The 22,420-nt window shown below is 55.4% G+C and overlaps 1 protein-coding gene across 3 annotated transcripts in view; it reads right to left on the bottom strand.

Annotated features, from left to right (window-relative positions):
• The window catches only part of PIK3C2B (phosphatidylinositol-4-phosphate 3-kinase catalytic subunit type 2 beta), an 80,719-nt gene that overhangs the window by 8,929 nt on the left and 49,370 nt on the right, over nt 1-22,420 (bottom strand). For all 3 annotated transcript variants that reach the window (XM_038380010.2, XM_043500356.1, XM_038380014.2), the window contains 13 exons: nt 19,915-20,061; nt 18,992-19,025; nt 18,275-18,470; nt 15,060-15,182; nt 11,103-11,270; nt 10,351-10,462; nt 7,430-7,572; nt 3,725-3,913; nt 2,950-3,043; nt 2,741-2,835; nt 2,313-2,493; nt 1,585-1,692; nt 780-872 (listed from right to left, as the gene is read on the bottom strand). In XM_038380010.2, coding sequence (XP_038235938.1) covers nt 780-872; nt 1,585-1,692; nt 2,313-2,493; nt 2,741-2,835; nt 2,950-3,043; nt 3,725-3,913; nt 7,430-7,572; nt 10,351-10,462; nt 11,103-11,270; nt 15,060-15,182; nt 18,275-18,470; nt 18,992-19,025; nt 19,915-20,061 — 1,683 coding nt within the window. The remainder of the gene's footprint in view (nt 1-779; nt 873-1,584; nt 1,693-2,312; nt 2,494-2,740; nt 2,836-2,949; nt 3,044-3,724; nt 3,914-7,429; nt 7,573-10,350; nt 10,463-11,102; nt 11,271-15,059; nt 15,183-18,274; nt 18,471-18,991; nt 19,026-19,914; nt 20,062-22,420) is intronic.

The raw sequence follows: 22,420 nt of genomic DNA, 5'->3' as shown, positions 1-22,420 counted from the left end.
GGTTCCCTCTCCCAGGGGCGATCTCGCACCCTCCCCACAGAGGCTCTTCTCAGATTTAAAGAGGGCACTGCCAGTTCTGCTCCTGCTCAGCAAAGCCTTCACAAACCCCACAATTCATGAATGCAGGACCGGTCTCTTCCACCATGTGTCCGGGGCTAAAGGGGGTTCACTTTTTTGGGGGACAGATGCGATTCTGTGGGAGCTGAGCAAGTGGGAACATCAGGGAGAGGTGCCAACAGTCAGGTCTAGACTGTAGAATAGGGAAGGGTTGAAAGCCTCCTCACTTGGGACACTGAAAGCGGGACTGAGCACCAGCCTGGGGGAATAGATTGTAGGGAACGACACTGCCCATGAGCTACATGATCCAATTGGCTTTTTAAACCGTCGACTTCTGTGGCATGGACTTTTGGGTGAAGAACCGGACTCAAGTGCCTTCCGTTGATGGCATCCAGAGGGCGCCCCCCCCCATCTTGCTATTTAGTGAGGGCATTTCTAGGGGAACTAGGATCTGTCACGCAGCCATGGCTTTCAGTGGAGCTGGTTCCCAACACAGTTCGGAGACCTTTGCTCACGTTTTGTTTGACAAGCACCTGGTCTCTCAGCTGCTGCAGGGATGGGAGCAGCCAGAGAGGGGGAAGTGTCCCACTGGCTAATGCTCTGCAATGAACTCCTCCGCACTTTGAACCAGAAGCCTCAGCAATGGCTGTTTGATCAGAACTGGGTGCCAGAGGTGCAGACACAGAGCCAGCCAGATAAACAGCAGCAGCAGCAGGGCTCACCTTAAAGATAACGCGGATGTTCTCCCCGAGGGCATCCACGTTCTGGAAGGAGAGCTTCAGGGGCACGGCGTTGGAGTTGAAATAGGAGCAGTCCTGCCGCCAGGGAGGGAAGAAGGAGACTGTCAGGAAGAAACAGAGCTACCTGGGGATATGAACATTGCTGCAGGCCTGAGCATCTTAGGGTTATGATCTCAGTCTGCTGGGGGACACAGGCCCCCTCTGGTCAATTGCCTGTCAATAGGACAGCAGCATTAATCAACCTGCCCCTTGCAGGGATCACCACCTCTGGGCCCTGGCTATTTGTGATGCGTAGAGCCACCAGGCCCAACACCTGGGCCAGGGGATTTATGCACTAGCCAGTCACCAGGCTTCTCTCTGCCTAGCTCACGCAAGGTCCTTGGAGGCATTTGACTCACGTCCCCAAACCCATGCCGAGGTTCAGCTAGACAGGCATTGCAGCTCGGGGGAGGCAGAGAGCTGGACACACCGCATTGAGGCAGGTGCGGGTGGGTGCATGGGGATGGGGTGCAGATCAGGAGCCAATCTGGAGCGTTGGGGCAGGTGGAGAGGAGACACAGGGCTGGTGGTCAGAAGCACATGGGTCCGAGGTACACAGGCAGATACGGGTGCTCTTTGTGGGATACGTAGATTAGAGGGAAGAGCTGATGGATGGACAATGCAAAAGGTCTCCTCATTAGAATCCATTGTCTTGGCATTCTGTGCCCCTGGGGGAATTAGCCCTACTACAGCAGGTGGACCAGCAGCCCGGGTCCTGATTCCCTTCTTGCCCGGCTCAGTCACTCACCCTGGGCACAATCCCCTTCACCAGCAGGCTGGGGCTAAGCGGCAGGCGGCAGGAGCCATTGGCGCTGAAGAACTGTTTCACGTTGACCAGCCCGTCTCGGAGAATGGCCTGCCGGAGACGTGGGGACGGGTGGGTCACAGCCTCGCACGCACATCCCCACCCACAGCCCTGCCAGCAACCCACTCCAGCACCAACACCCCCCGAAGGGATCGACTGGCTGAGGGGGAGCTGCAGCTCTGCAATCCCTTCCCAACAGCAGCTTCTCGCTCTCCAGCTGCAGTGCGGATGCACCATGCCTGGGAACCCTGCCTTGCTCAGTGACCCCTGAAGGAGCAGTGCTAGGCAGGCCTGCCTGGTCACCCTCAACTGGAGGGAGGTGCCCGTGACCTCAAGGAATTATGGGTGAGGAGGTTGGGTCGGCACACGTGTGGGGTATGGAAGGTCCCTCAATGGGGGATGGGAGTTGGAGGAAAAGTGGGAACAACGCTCCTATCCCACGGCCCTTCAGCAACTCCGGAAGGGTGGGGCTGCAGCCAGCACTCCTGCATGGCTCCTGACAGCGCCTCCCACTGGGCGAGGTGGGAACTGGGGCAGGTGGGAGGTCCCCTGACAGCCAGCGCTCTTGGCCTGCTCCCTGCAGACAGAGGAATGCTGTCTGTAAGCAAAGCAAGCAGCGTTCAGTCGGACCCCCCCTGCCTCTCATGCCCCTCCCAGAGCTAAGCACCAACCTGTCGCGAGGACGGAGCGGCCTCCCGAACCTGCTGGGCCAGCTTGGCCAGGGTGTTGACCAGGCAGCACTGCCGGTCGAACTCCTCTCGCAGGCCTTTGCCACAGCAGCAGAGCAGGGCCGCCAGCAGGTACTGGTAGCGGATGCTGAACTGGGAATCCTTGAGTCCGTCCTTCAGCAGCCTGGGGGGAAGAGGGCAGCATGGAGAGGTCAGGACAAGGGGCCCCCAACCCCTCTCATTCCTACTCTCCCCGGTGCAGGAACTCCAGGGTGGGGAGCTGGGGCTTGAACCTCACAGGCTAAGATGGGGGACAAGTCATGGCTGGTAATGTTAAATGATGGGATGCCCACTCCCCAGGCACGTCCCATCGCTTTGGCCGGCCCCAGCTGAACACAGACCCCTCCCAAAGGCTGCAGCAGCCGCATTACCAGAAGAAGTAGTGGGTGATTCTCAGGTCACAGATGGCTCGCTTCATAAGGAACCGCACGAGGGGGCTGTCCAGGTAGCACTCATACTTCAGGGCCTGGGAGGAGAGAAGCAAGGACATTTCTCCATCAGCAGGCAGGACAGATGGACGGGCCTGGCCCTAACCATAGGCCATGCTGTGCACATTGGGCCGAATGACTTGGTGACTCACCTGCACCAGCTGCGGCAGGTAATCCAGCAGCTCTGCGTCCGACAGGGAGTCGATCCAGTGTACAGCTGTCCTCCTCACCTCCTGATCCGGGAACCTACAGCCACAAGCCCCGCATCACTGGAAGGAGGTCACAGCAGGCTCTCTGCAGAGGAACCCAGCCCAGCTGCCTGCAGACAGGACCACTGGGGTCCCTGCAGAGGGTCTGCTGCTGCCATCACAGCCTCTCGTGGGCGTATTGTGGAGGTGCTAGGCAAAGCACAGCATCCCACTGGGAATGCCACAAAACATGGGAACGGAGATGCTTGGCCTGTCTCCAGAAAGTCTCCTGCTCCTCTTATGCACCCTCTTATTTTCTGGGAGGGTTCCTGTTGGATCAGTTCCCCCAGCTCCCCTATTGTGCTCACGACCAGGCAGTGGGTCGTGGCTGCAATATGAAAGAGAACACTAGTAGGCAATTGCCAGTCTGTGTCCACCTCCCCCATGCCCAACCTGTGGGCAAAGATTCTAAACCCATGTGCCACACATGCCCCGCCCGTGCCCCACGTCCCTCCAAGCCCCGTTCCTCCCTCGCCCCTCCAGGCTGACACAGCACAGCTTTAGGATTGTTTGGGGGGGTTCAGATGTTCGTAGGATTTGGATGCATCGTAATGCGGCGATTGGCTGAGAGGCAGAAGCCACAGGCCCCAGTGAGTGGCTGGGGCGAGGAAAAGGAATGGTCTCTGCCCACTGCACGTCCACCCCCCCGCCAGGACGGATTCCCCAGGCAGTGGCTTACGTTGCATGCAAGAGCCCAAGGGCATCCTGGTGGTTCATGTAAGTCCATTGCTTCAGCAGGGCGTAGATGTCAGGCAGGCAGGCCCACTCCCAGCTGGGGGCACTGGTGAGCAGCAGAGGCAGTGATCCAGGCTGCTCGTGGCAGTAATAGCGCTTCTCCCACAGTCTCTTCCGGTCGGCGTCCGTCAGCCTAGGGCAGCAAAGGTCACAAGACACAGACCTCACTCCCCTGGAAGAGCAGCGCGTTTCCATCCCTGCTGTACGTACAGGGGCCCTGAGGCCTGGAGAGGGGGAGTGACTTGCGCAGGGTCAAAGAGCCCTAAAGACAGGGCTTGACACTGGGGTTACTGGGAACAGAGTCTGGCTCTAGGAATCTCAGGAGCTGGACAAGAAATAAAAGGGTCAGTGCTCTGAGTGGCCACAAGAGAGCAGGAAAGTCAACCCCGGGACAGCCACTTTGGCTCCTGTTACTAGAACTGGGTAGGGCTGCCTAAGAGAAGACCGGCAGCTTGTTGCTTTCACCAATGGAAACTGGTCCAATAAAAGATATTCCCTCACCCACCTTGTCTCTCTGCTATCCTGGGACCCATGCGGCTTAGTGGCTTCTGAATCAATCCCATTTTCTGAGGAAGGCAGCTGGATCAAGTCCTGATCAAGCAGCATAAACCCTTTCACCTTAAGCCTGAGAGATTCAGGGGGTCAGCTGGCCGGGCGGAGGCAAGTGACATTGATTCCTCTGGACACATCTCAGCTGATTTTCAGCTTGCATTGAAATTGAGGAAGGTGAGGCAAGAGGAATTTCAAACCCCCTCCATTCTCTCCCCCTGAAAATCCCGATCAGCAGCGTAGCAGCCTGGAGCCCCTGGGCTGAACACGATTTTCCATTCCAGTGACTGCAGGGAGTGACAATCCCTTGCTCCTGGACCTGGATCTTAGAGAGGCACTAGTGCATTGTGGCCCCAGTGAAATGAGTTTGGCAGGTCTCAACTTAAGGTGTGTCTCGACTACAATCATGGAGTGCGCTTGCAGCTCTCGTAGATTTACCTGAGCTAGATTCGATGTAGCTCGGGTCCCGGAGCAGTGAAGCTGCAGCAGCGTGGGCTTTGGACACCTGAGTAATTTTCCACAGCTGCAGGCAGGATTGTACAGACCGTGCTTCAGCGCTCTGTTACCCAAGCTAGCTGGTAGACATAACCTGCGTGCCTAGTGGACATTTCTCCACATCACAGACCAGTGCACAGTCCGATGTGACTGCCAGCTCCGGAGAGCTAAGAGCGGCAATAGGGCAGGCTGGGGGTTGGCACTGGGGTGCATCAGCAGAGCCTGTAGGGGGGAGCTCAGGGCTAGGTCCATTCCCAGACACTCCCTTTCACGATGACTCCAGAGCTGGCCCCAAACAAACAAAGGCAAAGGAAAGCGAAAGCGTGGCCTGCGTAGGAGAAGGTGGGAACGACCCACCCTGGCAATGAACCTGACGAGCTGTGGAGCAGGCGGGCCGGGCTCTGCCCTCCCAGAGCACAATGCCAGGAAGGGCTGGGTGCCTTCTGCCAGTTCCCAGCACTGCGCCCTGTTCCTCTAGGAAGTGTCCCGTTTCAAGCCAACAGCTGCAGCGTGTGTGGGGCGACCACGTGGCCTGGATCAGCTGGCAAAGGAACAGGGACAGCAAGGCCCCTTATTCCCACTCGGTCCGAGACTGGAACGTACCTGGCTGGCAGCATATTCCGGCCAGCAGGAGTGGGCTCGAATGCCCCACGTCCAGCCCTCCACCTGTTCTCTGCTGAGCCTCTGTCTTTCTCTTCTGCCAGAGGGGGAGCGCCCAATGCCACCTGGAGTTGGGACTCCGGGGGTGTTTTGCAGGGGATGGGGCAGGAAGTGCTGCCTGTGGGTTTGGGGCCCAGATCCACAGCCCCAGCTAGGAGTGACGAAGATGGAGGATTGAGCTGGGCCATGCTTGCCCACTTCTGGCTTTTTATTGCTCTTCTGGACCCGGCTGCTCTGGGAAGCTCGTCCCTGCACTACGGCCCAATCCACCCCACAGCTGGGGAACGTGGTGCAGGTAGAACAGTCTCTGCAGAACTTAACTCCTCACCCTCCTACTTCTCTCTTCCAAGACAATTGTCTCGGTCTCCTCCTCCCAGCACCAATATCAAGTTCTGCTGCCTCTTCCCCTCTAATGTCTCCAAACCCCACCCTGCCCCAGCTGCTCCCAGCTCCCTAGTCTCTCGCTTGCCTCCCCTGCCCACCTCTCACAGGCCTTGCTTAGCCCAGAAGCTCTGTGAGCACCTCTCTGTTTGCAGAGCACCCGGCACAGCGATGGTCATAAGGATCATTCCGAAGAACAACGCTGAAGCAGATGCTGTGCCCAGCACAGGAGCAGCTGGCAGAGAGTTTGTTGCCTGTGGGTGCCAGCAGGGGGTGCGCTCTGCCCCAGCAGCAGAGCGTGTGGCTGTGGGGCAGATATCGCACCTGGTGACTGGGATGTGCCTGTGTTCTGGATTTGGCCTTAGGGGGTGGAGCTATTATAGAGGGCACACAAAGGCAGGGGCAGGAGCCAGGGGTACATGCCTACATGAGACTATGGGGAGGGAGCGAGGATGCAGAACGGCCCCTGAGCTTGGGGAAGAGTCAGCTCCCCAAAACCATAGGGACTGAGGGGAGCAGGAGAGATGAGATGTGGTGGGGGGGTGCCAGGGCTCTGTGGTGCTTAGAGATGGAGAACTGGAGGAGAAGGAGGGAGAGGTGGGCCAGGTGCCATATGAGACAGGGGATGTAATGAACCTTAGATTGGGGATGGACCTCCTCGCTTCAGTGGGCACATGCAGGGCAGCCTGGCAGGAGGTATGGATGCCCTGTGGAGCCATGTGTGGGGATGACTGACAGAGGGAGAACGTTGCTTGCTGGTTCTTCCCAGCCTGGCTCTAAGACACTGGGCCCTACCAGGTCCCCTGGGACCTTTCCATTTCCCACTGTCCATTAGAGAAGAGGTACAGATACTGCCCCCCTCTCCCTGCCCTGCTGGTCGGGATCATGCCCTAGGAGTGATCTCAGCCTGCAGTGAGCTGCCTTGTATGTGGCCGGCGACACCTGATCCTTCCTGTTTATAGACATGTCTGTGATGTAGAGGCATGGGCCTCTGGGCAAGGGGGGAAGCGGGGGTGAGGAGGAGAGATGGCTGGAGACACCTTCCTTGTACACGCATCTGGAGAAGGCAGTTTCTTCCCTCTCAGCGATCTGCCAGAGCACGAGGCTGGGGAGCTCAGGGGAAGGACAGATGAGCAGCCTGCAAACAGCTGCCTTCAGACAGGGAGAATGGGGGGCAGCACATGTGTGCAGGGTGGGGATGGGGGGGGAGAGTGTGAGATCGGGCTGGCCCGAGAGTCACAAACCTGCCTGGCCACAGACCCTGATCCAAAGGCTATTAAGGCAGAGGGAGTTTTTCTGTTGCCTTCAGCTTCTCAATCAGGACCCAAGAGACCCCTCCTCCCACAGACAGACTTCTGAGGACAAACCCCAATGGGGATCCAGCCACCCCAGCTGGCCCCCCAGTCACGGATATCCACATGTGACTGCTTCTTTGTGCAGTGCCCACTGGCGAGCTACAGTCCAGGACAGGTGAGCTGGAGACAGCATCTCGGCTGAGGTCTCGCCTCCCCGTGTGTCATCCCTGTGGTATGTGCGTCCCCCCCACACGGGCACGGCCTCTCACCAGTACAACGATTCCTTCTGCATCACCTCCTTCAGCTTGCGCTGGTCCTCCTTGCCCAAGCTGCGGAACTCGTACTTGGGGCTGAACTCGGCAGCCGGTGGGCTCGTGAACGTCACGTTGAAGGCAGAGGTTGGGAAATCGATCTGCACGGCGGGAGGAAGAGTGGGTCAGAGGTCACCCAGAAGGCTCTGTTAAGATGCTACTGTCCTCCTCAAGGGCACCTGGGACACTCGGGATGCTCTTGCCTCATATTACTGACCCCAAGGCACATGGTGTTCTCAGGATACCTGCATCCCCCACCTCACGTTACTGCTCCCCCAAGGCAGGTGGGATTCTGGGAAGGCCGACACCCCCTCGCCCTTTGCTTCTGCTTTGAGGCAGATGGGGGGCCCAGGTTTCCTGCAGCCCCATGTGCTGTGCAATTGCTATGTATTCTCTCAACTGGCCATTGCAACGCTCATTACTAAGGCTGTGAAACTCGTCACACATGGGGCCCTCCCAGAGGGGAACGTGAAGCCGACAGGGGCGGGATTGCCCTTGTGCTCGCCTCACTTCCAGGCCCTACCGACTCAGTGAGCCATGAACTGGGAAGTGTTGGGAAACTTCCAGGCCAGGTGCACTAAGGGCCATTAGGAACAAGGACTTGTGAGAAAAGAGACGCACAGCTCACCCCGCTCTGCGCAGTCTCTCAGTCTGGAGCCCAGCTAGCCAGGCCAGCTGACTCGGTCCCTGCCACTCCCAGCATTCCCTACTCTGGATCCAACAGAGCAACTGATTCCTCTCCCTTGCATGTTCTGGATGCCACAGGCGGGTGAGGGGCACACAAGGACGCACAGCAGGCTGTCCCCATCTGATTGGCGTGACCAGACACAGAGTCCCGGCTGCTTGGCTAGTGACCGGCTGGTGCATTGAGATGGAGGGCCAATCCTCTCACCCCTCTGCTGTGCTAAGACATTGCCCTGGATTTGAGGGGTGCGTATACCCCAGAATGCAAGCCAGTTAATTGCAACTATATTATGTGCATTCAGCCACCCTGAAGTAATGAAATAGAACACCACATTGTGAAGGGTTAATTTGGAGACAAGCTCTCAGAAGCAAGGTCACATCGAGCTGGCAGTTTCTGCTCATCAGAATAGGAGGAGGGGACAGACAAGTAAACAACTGAGACTCAAAACCTTGGTGGTTGGAAAACCTTGATTCTAGATGCCTCCGATATGAAAAGTTTATTGAAAGTTATAAAAGTGACGACATAGTAGGAGTCATTATGACCTGTGTGTTTTGTAGACATTAGTTATAAAAGATTAGTGAATAGAGTGTACTTGGGAGCAGTCCCCTGAAGCCATCTTGAGAGACATTTTCCCTGACACCCTTTTTCCCTGGGGGGTGGCCACTGTGAACCTGCTGTTAATTACTCGCGACCATTCCGGATGTTCTAAACCTATTGCTTATATCTGTGTGTGCTTAAATCTAATGAACTGCAGTGAAAACACACTGACTTGCATGAATCTTATCAAAGGGAAGTGCTGTGTTCCTGTTGATTTATTCCTTACACTGCCTGGAGTGAAATAGTTACGTTGCCCCTGTTGGGGGTGCTGAAAACCCCAGGTAACACTGCCATTGCCTGTTGGGCTCCGTCAGGGTAAGGAGAGGCTCCTGCGGGGGGATCCTCTCCCTCCTGGCCCGGAAGGGTTTGGGGGAAGAGTCCCACTTTCACAGCTGGGCCATCGTCTGCTGTGGCTCTAACACATTCCCTTCTTGCACTGAACGCTGGTTCACCCCAAGACCAAGCTGGGATAAACTGGGCAAGTTTCCATTCTGATCCTTCCTCAGGGAGGAAGAGGAGGTCAAGCTTCCCCAGCCCTGGAAAGCTGCAGCCTCACCCTGCCATTCCTCCTATCTGCAAGAGGAGCCGACGGGGCAAAGCAGGAACATGCTACAGCCAAGGCAGGCACCTTCACTGACAGGTCACGCAGGACCCTCTACCCACCCACCCAGGCTGATTTTCAGTTGAAACTGTGATGGATTTGCCAATGGCTTTGGGGAAGCCCCAGTGGCTTGGACACTGGAGCAAGAGAGAGAGGAAAGACCGAGCAGTAAGGACAGACAGAGCAGAGAGAAGGCAGGGCTGAGTGCTATTTGCACTGCAATCCTCCCCCTTTAAGGCCAGCCCCAGCAACCCCCAGGGAGGAGATTCTCAATCCATCCCAGCTGGAATATTGGTCTTCCAAAGCTGCCTCCTTCCCCTCTGCTCCGCTCCACAGCTGGCGCTTTGTGTGCAAGGCTGGTTTTGCCTCTGAGCGCTCAGCCGAATCCTTGCCAGCACTCACAGGAAAGAGAGGCACAGTCGAGGGTGGAGGGAATGCAGACACGAGCTGGGGGGGGGGGGGGGGGGAAGAGGAAAGGGAACAGCCCAGGGGAAAATACAGAACATCTATGGACCTGCCAAGAGGTTTTTTTTCCCCACGGATGATGAGCTAGTAGGTTGGCGGCTCCTATCACAGGTGACATAGTTATGTTTTGTATCCGACTATTGATTTGGCAGAAGCCCAGAGCATAGCATCTACTTCCTAGCCCACCCTGTGATTGGGCCACCACCTCCAGGTCCCTGACCAGGCCTTTGGGACAAGCAAAGAAGAGACCGGCCCCCACAGCATCCACCCCAGGTTTCACACCGAGCCCAGCGCATGTCAAGACAGGAGTTTTCAAGAGTGTCCAGAGATGGGAGGATGTCCAGCTTGAGACCCCTTGGGCCTGGTTTGCAGAGGCGAGTGCTGAGCCCTGCCAGCTCTACCTGATTCCAATGCGCAGCTGCCTCCGAGAACGAGGCCCAGGGCAGCTCCAGCTGAGTCCCCCAAAACTGAGGGATCCAAAACCCAGAGTCCCATTTGGAAGATTTTTGGCCCAGAGAGTCAGGCACTCACCTGCAGGATAACGCTGTCAGGCTGGTTGAAGTTGGGGGCACTCGACCTGGCACTGGAGTTGTCCTGAGTTGCTGGCCACAAGCCCAGGAGCTTCCGCCCACACGTCAAGACCCTGGAGAAAGGAAGGGGATAGGGTGTTATGACCGTCCCTAGCAGAGAAAGGTAGAGCACCATCCAATGGCTGGAAGTTGAAGCTAAACAAAGCAGATGGGAAATAAGGTGTACATTTTAAACCATTTACAAAGGGTTGGGGTGGATTCTCCATCACCGGCAATTTTTAAATCGATATTGGATGTTCTTCTGAATGACTTCCTCTAGGAATTATTGTGGGGCAGGTCTCTGGCCTGGGTTACACAGGAAGTCAGACTAGATAATGACAGTGGTCCCTTCTGGCCTTTGCATCTATGAATCTACAGCCTTGGGCATTAGAACCTGCTTTGTTGAGGCTAAGAACAAGGAGAGGACCCAGGGGAAGTTGGTTTCCTGAGTACAGGTGGCTTCATTGCAGAGCCCCTCCAGGATGGGAGCAGCCCATAGTGGGTTGAGTTTGACAGCTGCTGCCATGCTCAGCAACAAGCCTGACACAAGGGCCAACTCAGCGACCTTGGTGCCAGGCGGGTGGGGCACGGGCACCAGGAGATCCCCTGGGTTTGGTATCCCAGCTGAGTCGGTGCATTTGGTAACCACCCTCCAATATATCCTTTGTGCCCAGCCCCTTGCCGAGGGGATGGGGACAGGGAGGGTGCACGTACTGCCTGAAGTTGAAGAGCGGGGTGGTGACCCAGCCCAGAGCCTCGGGGACCCGCCGCTGCTTGTTGGTCTCAGAGGAGCTCCCCGGAGGCGGGATGGGCACAGCATAGAGTGTGGCGCTCAGCAGTGTCTCCCGCGGTAGCCGGTTCACTTGGATCGGAAAGCAGATCCTAGAAGAAATCACCCAGGGAGCTGCAAGTCAAAGCCTTGGCTTCACAGCCAGGGGATCCCTCTTCTCATAGTCAAGGGGCTCATTGTTCGTTATATCAGCATACTGCTCCTGGTAGCACATCCCAGCCTGGGAGGGTGCTTCCTAGTGCAGGCAGACAGACAGACGCCCTAGCTCCACTCAAGCGAATGTGCTAAAAATACCCAGTGGGTCCATGGTGGCATGGGCAGCAGTGCAGGCTAGCCAGCTGAGTACAAACCCACCCGGCCCCCTGGGTACGTACTTCAGGGCGCAAGCTCGAGCAGAGCGAATGCATTTGTCTACCCAGACTGGGAAGCACCCCCCAGTTGCTGTGCAGATGTACCCTCAGCAACACCAGGCCCTCCAGAGAAGGAGCTGCCTTTCCCCAGTCTGGACAGGGCTTGCACTTCAGTGAACTGCTACAGATTGTAGGGCCCAACCCTAAGACTGCAGAGCAACCTCTGCAGCCACTGAAATTCAGGGGAGTTCAGGCATCGGTGCCTTTTGGTACTGAACCCAGGGGCTGGTGAGGGAATTTCCAGCCCCCGCTCAGAACCAGAGACCCCAGATCTGACCAAATGGTTTCCCCACTATGTATCTAGGTGCTTATGTGCTGCCTCCTGCCCCATTACGGTCATGTCTGAGCACCTCATACCAATGCACAGGTCAGACCCCCAGCTGGTTGAAGTCACTGCAGTGCCATTGACTTGAACGGAGCTGTGCTAGTTCACACCAGCTGATGATGGCCCAATGTACCGATCCTCACAACACGCCTGGGATCTCCATTGTGCAGACAGGGAAACTGAGGCAGAGTGTGTGGCTGAGACCTGCCCCAGGTCATACAAGAGATCCCGACTCCTGATCCTAGGCTAGTCCAACAGAGGTTGCCCACAGGAACAGGACCCACCAGTGGAAGGAGTGGGTTCTAGAAGAGCTTTGAAGTAACATGGAGATGAGGCAGGGTGGAAGGCAGATCTGTTCGGAGAGAGCGCGGCTGCTCTCCCACTGTTCACTGGGACATTGGGGATCAGATACACTCCTGCCCGATCAGCATTGCTCCTCAGCACCGCACAGGGAAGGTCAACAGCAAGAACTGCCATGAAAGTTAGAGCAGCGGGCCAACAGTTACACATGCCGCTGCCAGGGGAGAGAACCTTTACCTAGGAGAAGGAATGGGTCTAGGAGCATTCAAACCACCCTCTGCAAGGGGGGAGTGTTGGGAGGGAGATGGCCATGGATCCTATGGAGGAAGCAGCTGGGTGGCCATGGTCCCTACTACCTCTTTGGTCTATAGAGGAAAGAAGGGGGTGGGTTCCCGCTCTATAGGGGATTCCTTTAGATCCTGCAGGGGATTGGGAAGAGCATAGAAGAGCTGGATGAGCTCAGTTGATCTTCTATAGGGGAAGCCCCGCAGGCCCTACCAGAAAGGGCTGATCACTATAGATACCCCATAGGCGTCAATGGAGGGAGCAAATGTATTCTATAAGGAAGGTCTACCAGCCCACCTGTCTTGTCAGATTGCATGCTGGAGGATTTCACCTGGTCCTAGGGGACTGAGACATCAGCTCTGGGGAGCTTTCCTCACACCAGGGCTCAGATGATCACATTTTACTTCTCCCCAACCCCTCCCCTTCTTTCCTCCTCCATCCTGCTCCCATGCCAAGTTCTGGTGGGGCCACCACCTGCAGGACTGGACACACCTCCCTCTGGAGTCTGCCAGTGCTGCTCCAAAGCTTCCCAGCAAGGGAGATAGGGTGGGGGGAGAGGACACAGACCCACACAGACACACTAACCTCGTCCCAGCTTGTTTGCCCAGCCCATGCAGTCACCTTAAAGGACGGTGCCCCCAGGGGTCTTGGAGCCAATCCTGCAGGGCTAGCAGAGCCCAGGAGTGTGCCAGACCAAAGCAGTTTCATAGCTACCAAGAGGGCAATGCTGGCTGAAGCAGCTGACTCCCATGGCTGAGGTCCCTCGTGCAGCCAGCAAAGGGGACCCAGGGAGGTGCCTCAGAGCCCAGCCCATGCAACCTGGGCGTTAACCCCTCTGAACATGCAGCTTTCAGGGGGCAAAGATCCACACAAAGGGAGTCATCTAACAACACCGCTCCATGCCAGCACTGCTGTGTCTCTCTCCCTGGGTCCTTCTCAGGGGATGGGTTCCTTCTAAAATTATCCCTTTTCCCTCCCCTTTGCGGGCTTAGTTCACATGCCCTCTCAGCTGCTAGGGCTATTTTTAGGGTTTTAGATCAGATCCCCTTTCTCTGGAACAGCTAGAGCCCCCAGAACAAACAGCCCCTGCACACAGGGTTAAAGGAGAAGACCCACCAGCAAGAGGTGAAGCAGGGAGCACTTAGTTCTACCAGGGAATCTGACACCCCTCAGAAGTTATTTCACCAGGACCTCAGATGCTCCCACTGGCTTTATCTTAAAATTCTACATACTACATCTCCTTAGTCCCTGCAGGGCTTGTCTTCTGAATCACCCTGGGTGCCATTGCAAAAACCCAGCACTGCTTTAGGGTCATGCTTAGACATGCTGGCAGGTGGGTCCAATTATCTCCAACCAGGCTATAATTGGGGCCAGGTGTGTCTCTGGGAGCTAGGAGCAAGAAGGAGGAGTGGTGGGAGATGACAGACCAACTAACCATGCAGGGGAGTCCATGGAATAGCTGGGCTTTGGGAGGAAGCTGAAGCTCATGCTGTGTTAGAGTCACCCGTAGAGAACACCCCAGGGTTGAGGGTGGGTGGTGTAGATACTAAGGGCCACATTTTTCCAAAAATCTTACCATATAATCTGGCCACAAAGGTCCCAAAGGGAGCTGCTGGGTGCTGAGCCCTGGGACATCTGGCCCTGAGCTATTTGGCAAAGCTGCACCCCCTCTGTCTGCTCTGCTGAGGGTGGGGTTGGCACTTGCCCCTGTTGTTCCAGAGCTACATTCACCCCAACAGCGAGGAGTTGGGCTGACTATCATCAGCCAGCAACGGTTCCAGAAGAGCCCCGGGGTGATAACTGTATTGTAGAGATGGTGCTTGTCTCCCGGGGGAACTATGGTGGTATAATTATACTGCTGTGATTATACCAGTGTTACTCCTGGCGAGGATTATACAGTACAACTATAGCAGTAGAATTATACTGATATCGTTTTGCTGGTAACTTCCCCCTGTAGACAAGCTCATGGAACAAAACCTCATTCCCCTGGGCTTCTGGTTTTCCAGACTAGACCAGGCTGCAGTGTGGGTACTGGGCCCATTTCCTCAGAAGCCCCTGAGTTCCGGGGGAACAAGTGGTTGGTATATGACTTGGGCTTGACCCACCCCACGGCTATCTCCCTGGGTACTCATTACAAAGCTTCTGGTGCTCTATTACACTGGCAGCATTTCCCTCCAACAGAAGACTGAAGCCCCAAGTGCTGTTCATGTTTCGTGCTGTGAGGACACCTGAAATGCCATCGCTCCCTGGAAGGGAGTGTTACAAGGGAACTCTGTGAATCCAGTTCTCATTCCCCGGCGGGATCTGATGGGGCACTGAGCAAGAATGGAGGTAGGACCGAAGGGTGCAGCCGGTTCTCCCTAGCTTCCCCTTCTCCCCATCTCTTTCCACGGGTTCAGCTCTGCCTCTGCCATAATCGCCTAGCCATCCGCATTCAGTCCTTGGCAGACTGCATCCAGCCCCGCTTCAACAGGACACCCGGCCTGTTGGGTGTCCGTCTTCTCCCCTCCCCACCAGAGGCCAAGGGAAGCAGGTGAGAGCTAAGCAGGGAGCTGCCTTACTGCTGGTCCCAGATGATGAGGTGGAAGAGGTACTTGTACACATGAGCCTTTCTGGTCTGCAGGGGGCTGCAGAGCTCCTTGCCGCCATGGGTGAGGGAGCAGGAGAGGTAAAAGTCCTCGTAACTGCAACAGGAGAAAATAAAGCGGAGAGGTCAAGACATGCCTGCAACTTATAGCAAAGAAACAAAGGGGCCTCACCTCCGCTTTTCTCCAGTCACTGTGAGTGCGTCTACATGGACAACTGGTGCACTGTAAGCTGGGTGTGAATCTACAGCACATTAGCTTGCCACGCACTAACAGGCCATGTGGACCCTGCTATCGCACACTAAAAGTTCCATAGTGCACATTGACCTGCTCCCATTTCCATCTCCCTCTCCTCATCTCTTCCTTCCTTCTCTCCTCCCTGCCCCTTTCCCTCCTCCCGTCTCCTAGCGGCACCCAAAGCAGGAGCAGTGTGCGGGGGAAATGGCTTGGTTTATTCCAAATCCAGCAGGTGACAGGTAAGCCAAAGCCGTTCAAATGCACCTGACATCTTTCTAGGGGCCCCAATGGGATTGGACAAGCCGTGGACTGAGCTCGGATGAAGATTCAGAGATCTGGATAAGTCTCCCTCCAGACTCGATTCCCCACTACCATGCACCTCGGGTCTTTAAATGCTACCAGGTCAGACTTTCTCCACTCACTTACATTGCTGTAGGGTTTGGTGCTTGCTTTGCATAGGGTAAGTAATACCACCAGCTATGAGGCAAGGGGAGAACCAGGCCTTGGATCCTTAGCCCAGTTCTGGGGCCAAATTCTCAGCTGGTGCAATGCTCCATGGAAATCAGTTGCCCCAGAATGTGGTCCGTGGGTCCAAGAAACTCAGGGGCTCAGAGATTTGGGGAGGACAGCTTCCCCCACCAGATTTCTGGAGTCTACCCAGAAGGATCAACAATGCTGCCTGGGGGTCCACTGCTGTGGTCTGCGGCTGGAATCCAGAGGCGCGGGCACCTCCAAGATAATGCAAGACACTGGGGTTGGGAGGGGAGGAGTGACACTGAACAAACGTTTCTCAGATTTGAGTGGCCAGCAAGGCTGGAATTTCAGGCCAAGATTCGTGGCAATCTTACTGTAACCCAAACTGGTTCATCTGCCCTGAGATCAGACGCACGACTCTCCGCGGAGGAGGCAGCTGAATCTGAGCACAAACTCCATGTCTCCTCTTAGCCCATTCCCCTCCCCAGAACATTTCAGCTCGGGGGGGGGGGGGGAATTTTATCCCCTTTTCTCCATCGCCTCTCCAGATCAGCCGTGGGATCTTTCTCCCAGACTGTTATCCCTTTGGGAAAGGGGTGGAAGCTACCGAGAGAAGGCCCAACTCCTTCCACACAGCCAGATTGACATATGCCACAGAATGCCATCACATGGGGGTCTCCCAGAAGGACACGGCCATGTGACAGGTGCTGAGCGTGGATCCAGGGAGGGCCGGGGGGTAACAAAGGTCAGAGGATGCCTGGATTTCCCAGGCTACTTCCTTTGTTTGGAGTCAATCACCAACTGGAATACATTAAGGACGGGACAAAGGCAAGGGGTCCCTGGAGGGGCGGCTGCTACTACTGCTGCTGCCTCCTACCCCTGATGCCACCCCCTTCGCGGGCTCGTGTTGCTGAAGCTGCAGAGCTCTGTAAGGCGGCCAGCCATAGCCAGGAGCGTGGTTTACCAATGGGCATCCTCCCTACGTTGGGTGAAACACACACATCCAAGCCCAGACAGCTAACAAAGGAGCATCCCCTTCACCCCCCCTCAGCCCTCCCCACACACCACACACGTCTCATTGTCCCCTTATCCAGCCAGGATAAAAAGCCCAGACAGCCAGTGGCCGCCAGGGCCCAAGCCCGCGCTGAGAACGGGCCCATCTGTCACAGTCTCTAGGGCTGCAGCAGGCAGGAGCTGGGGGGAGCCTGCTGCAATGAGCTCTCCTAGCGCATTCCAGCGCAGCCTGTGCAAACGGGGCTGGGCTGGGCTACGGAGAGTGCTGCAGAGCTCAGCTGCACCAGGCCCCCGCGCCGGCGCCACTCGCTCTCCGCAGCCTCTTTCAAGCCCCTCTCTCTGACTCCTCTCCCTGCGGCAAGAGGGAATGCTCAGCTCCCTGCCAGCGCTTCCTCTAGCACCCAACGGGGCTGAATTTCCGGGGCCTCTGGTATCCCAAGTTTTGATCCGGCCAGGGCCCATATTCCTGGCGTATTCTGTATTATCATTATGGGCCATGCAGGTAGGGAGGGGAAGGTCTCTTTTTGCTTCTAGATTATGGCAGGGATGAGACAACCATTCAGTGAACTAACTAACTGCTGCTGCAGCCTTTCCAGCTAGGAACGAACCCCTCAGCCAGCTCCAATTCTGTCTCTGACCTGTCTATACCCAAGAGCCCACTGGCTCTGATACACCCCTCATCAGGGCGCTCTCTGCAGCCCTGCCAGGGCTGTGAGGGATGGACTATGAGCCTATATAGGCCTTTACCAGCTCTGAATTCTATGGTCCAGCTGGAGCTCTGTACACATCTCACCACACAGGGATGAGAGTAACATGGCATGGAAGGGCTGAGGGGAGGAGGTAGACATACATTATATGTTCATTGCAGCCAGGTATCCACACGACTCAGTAATGCCTAAGCTGGGCGTGGGGTGTGGAACAGAGCCAATCAGTAGAGCTTCTGGACCTAAGAGTGGCCTTTGCCAGAAGGTCCAGAGGAAGTTGTGCTAACCTCTGGCGTGAGGTACCCATACTCCACCGCAAAGGGAGATGTCTCCCTGACCTCAGCTAGTGATGCCCTGGAACATGAGGACCGAGTGTCCTCGTAAAGGATGCTAAAAGCGTGCCGTGCCGCCCCAGTTCATGCCTTGTCCCCTCCCAGCCCTGCTGCAGACTCTTCCCAATGCTGCCTGTAGGATCCCAGCCTAGAGGCGGCGAGAGGGTGACAGGGATTGGGGGCAATCAGCCCCGATGCTCTTTGTCAGACTAAGGCAGGGCAGAGAGCCTTAGAATGAGGGCGGGATTCCATACACTGAACATGCCTTTGAACTCCGGGGAGAGACCCCATGGGCTAGGCAGCCGCAGAGCAGACAGGGTGAAGGGGTATCCTGAGATGTCACTCCAGATAAGGAGCCAGGCTCCAGGGCAGGGATCTACCCCAATCAACCGTCACCGCCCAGCGTGGATACGCGGCTAAGCCCTCGTACCTTGCTGCCCAGGTGATAGGGATGCGGTGCGTGGCGTAGACCGTGAAGGAGAGGGGACAAGTGAGGAGACAGGCCTCCTGGCTCAGGTGGTGCTTCCTGTTTCCATGCACCGCCGTCTGGAAGTCTGCATTGAAAGTGTTGCAGTAAAGCTCCACCAGATCCAAGATGGCGGCCGTCAAGGTCTCCACGACCTTCTCTGTAAGGGAGCGCAGATGAGGCATGAAACAGGGATGCTCTGAAACGCAGCCTTCCCCCCCCCCATCTCCCCTTCCCCCACGCTGGGCCTTGGTGGGGAAGTCTCCAGTACTGCCAGCCCATGATGGATGCTGCGGTTGCCTCTATCCTGCTACAGATGGCCATGCCCTATTCACACCCTGCACAGTGACCTGCCTAGGGGCTCAAGCACATTGTGGGAAGCTTTAGGGGGCTGATTAAGTTATTTCAAGCCAATGGGACTCTGCATGTGGATCTTTTTCAGGGGGAACAAGCTGGGGGCATAAAACCCCTGGAAACTGAAGAAAAAGAGGAAAGCTTATGCTCTAAGCTTTTTCTCTGGAAACAGAGAAAAAGTGATAAATCCCCTCCCTCAAAAGGCCATTTTTCCATCTAAAAAAGTTTTTTTTTTTAAAGTTGGTCCCTCTCTAAATAGGGGGAAAGGGTCTGAAGATCAACAGCACCAAGAACTCTGCAACAGAAAGAGCGGAGAAGAGAAATTACCCCGATTTTCCCTCACGGTCAGAACATTTGGATCCTGTCGAGGAAAAAGAAACCAGAAGAGCAATGTTAAGGTTATTCCAGTGCCCTCAGACACAGCTGGAAGCAATTGTCCAAGCCAGCTACTTTATGTAACAGCCTCCCAGAGCCTTTCCATTCCCTGCCACTCAAGCTGCAGCAAGCAAGGAAATACAACGAAGGCAGTTGCACGGTCTTAGCTGTTCAGGAATTTTACATGTGGTATGTTGGCGAGGGGGGGATAAAAATGGATGAAAAGGGGCCAGATTCCCTTCCTTTGCACCCACTATGCTACCTAAATGTGAGTAGATGCCCTCTCCAGTCTGGGAAGCTGGGTTCTCACATATGGGCTCTTCACTGTTAGATTAACCAGCTCTTGGGAGTCCTTAAAATGAGACCGGATCTCTGCATAGGAGATACAGTCCAGTCCAGGGGCGAGCTTTGAGGCTCAGAGGCATTCAGTTTTGTAGCAGGAAAGAATGACGTCTGCAGTGGCGGGAATCACTAGGTGACACTCTCTGGCCTTGGGCTACATAAGAGGTCAGGGGGATCCTGATCACTAGCTCATGGTAGCCAATCACAGCCTTGCTGGCTTTGAAATCTATGGGCCCAATCCAGTGTCCACTGAAGGACTCCTGCTGACTTTGGATCAAGCCCTATGAAGCCAGCCCACAGAAGGACTGCTCCCCACTGTCCTGTCTGTTATGTAGGGCTTTGCCAGACTCAAGAGATGAGGCTCCCACCCTTCCTCAGGGAGATTATTCTACAACCTAGAAAGATCTCCCCAGCAAGAAGCTCCACCCCGGCTCACACACACCGCTAATGCTTAGCCTCAGTTTCCTTTAATTTCACCCCTTTCCTCCAATCTCAGCCCCCTGCTGAGGAGTTTCTGGGTCTTGGCTTCTTACCTTCTGGATTTTGGGCTGCATGCGAGAAGGGCAGGCTGGCAGCTGGTTCAGGGCTCCAGTGATTTCCTGAGACTCCACAGCAGCCAGGGCATTGCAAATGGCCATGACGGACTGGATCACCCGGTCGGCTTTCAGCTGGAAGTCTCCCTGAAAGGGAAGGCAGGAAGAGGCTTACTGCACAGTGCGGTGACGCAGCCAGATGGCTTCACCTTACCACCATTGCTGAGGTATGCTGACAGGATAGCTATCTTATGGACATACAGCAGGGGCCATAAGGAGATCCACTGGAACTCTGGCCCAAGGACGCCTGCATTTTAACCACCTCTGTCCCACCACAGCACATTCTATCTGACTCCAGGGGTAGCATCCAGCCAGTCGCAGCTCTACCCAGGCATCCTGGGAGAGACAGACCTCTCTCTCTCTTGGGCCAGGTGAGTGGTAGCAAGGAGGCTGAGCGCAGAGGGATTATGCCTGAGATAAAGTAGTAGCCCAGAAGGAAGGGAGTGGATGGAAAGCCGAGGAGTTCCTGGTCTGGACCTGCCCAGAAGAGGTGGAGAGGAGGGTCCCATGGCAAATTGCTGCCCATGCTTCTGCATCCCAGCTACCAAAACCAGAGCTGGGGTGGGGCGAATGAGACCCTTTCCGATCTCTGCACTGTGCTGGACACTTGAGCTTTGCCCTGTCCCCCGTTTCTGTACCCCCTCCACCCTCAGGAGGTACATGTAGCCAGAAGGTGCCAGGAGAGGGCAGGGCAAAAGAGGAGACTCTGTGGTACCTAAAGAAAGTCACATGCAACAGGGAATAATGCCCTGTAGGTGCCCATCTGCACCTGCATTCTCGTGTCCCCTCCAACAGGACACCCCCAAAGGAAAGACACAGCCACTGCTGAGCAAGTTCCCAGCCCAGTATCTGTCGCCTCGTAGTTCATCGTAAGTCCTTGAGTCTCTGCAGACTTGGCTTTCCTGGCTGGGAGCAGGCCTGCTGTTAAGCAGGCAGGATCCTGGCACCTTCGGCGTGTGGGCTTGGCGATGGGAGAGCACCATCTGCTCCACCGAATCCCACGGGAGCTTGAGGCTCTTCCTCGCCCGGTCACGTGCAAGAGATCCAGTGGCCATACCTCATCAGCTAAGCAAGGCTATGGCTCGTTCCCCAGGTCCCAATGTCACAGGGAGGTGGAACTCTCAGCACTCTTTAATCTGTTTGGCTTGAGACTTGATTCTCAGGACTGATTTTGGACTGGTTAGGGAGCGGATACCTACACTTATTGAAATGGAGGTGGCATGGTCTAACACTGAGGTTCCCAAGCTGAGCACTATGGATTAAAGACTGTATAAAAATTAATGACCAAGAATAAAGGGTCAGCTTTTGTTTTGGATCACAGTAATTATACACATTCTACAGCTCCTTCCGTCGTGGGACCTCAAAGCACTTTACAATAATTAATGACTTAACTCTCACAGCCATCCCAGCAGTTAGGTAAGTTCTATCTTCATCTTATAGATGGGGAACCAAGGCACAGGGAGGTGAAACGACTTGCCTGAGGGGAGTCAGTGGCAAAAACATAAAAGAACCCAGGAGTCCTGACGCTCAGTTCTCTGCTCTAACCCCTAGGTGGGGATCACTCTTCTAGACTTATTTCAGCCTCCTGTGGGCTGGAAAACTGGTGAGCACTGGCTCTGATGAGGGATCCCTGACTGGAATGAGGAAGTAGAGAGTCAACATAATATGAAATAAGGCAGAGAAGGTTCAGGTTCAGGATCAGGTCAGCAATCCTTTTACAGGCGTGGCCATGCCTAGTGAAAACAAGAGAAGCTTATTGGCCCTAGGGTTTAGCAGGAAAAACCTGCATGTGGGTGACTGGCAGACATGCACCGGGTCCCAGAGGACAGGACTGAAAATGAAGTAACTAAATAACCCTCCACCCCAAAACCAGAAAGCCCCATGGGACCTTCATTACAGGAATCAGCGTTCCCTAGTGGTGAGAGTAAAGATTGGAAGTCAGGAGATCTGGGCTCTGGCCCCACTCTCTTTGGCCAGTCCCTTTCCATCTCTGTAGAACGGGGAGAACACTGACCCACATATGAAGGGTGCTCTGAGACCTGTAGATGAAAGGTGCTATGGAGTGGCAAAGTATTGTTAGAAGCACTAAGACTGGCATTGTGGAGTCCAATCACACTCGCAACTCTGGTCTTCAGACACAAATTGCACTGGATTAACTAACGGTGTGGTTTTAAACTGATTTAGTTGAGCTGTTGCAACTGTGTGTGTGGATACTCTGAAACCAGATCTACTCTACAAACTTTTCCTGGCACCACTGTGTTGGTCAGGGGTGGGAGAAGATGTGTTCTGTGACTGACACAGCTGTGCAATTTTGCTGGTATAAGCTCTATCCACACAGGGGCCTGGTCTACACTTAAAATATAGGTCAACATAACTACATGGGTCAGGGATGTGAAATATCCACATCCGTGCCTGATATAGCTATGGTGATCTAACCCCTAACAAA

Source organism: Dermochelys coriacea, chromosome 21 (assembly GCF_009764565.3).
Source record: "Dermochelys coriacea isolate rDerCor1 chromosome 21, rDerCor1.pri.v4, whole genome shotgun sequence".
Classification (NCBI taxonomy): domain Eukaryota; kingdom Metazoa; phylum Chordata; order Testudines; family Dermochelyidae; genus Dermochelys; species Dermochelys coriacea.
The sequence above is the reverse complement of the archived record's forward strand: the minus strand, read 5'-3'. Positions and strand labels throughout refer to the sequence as shown.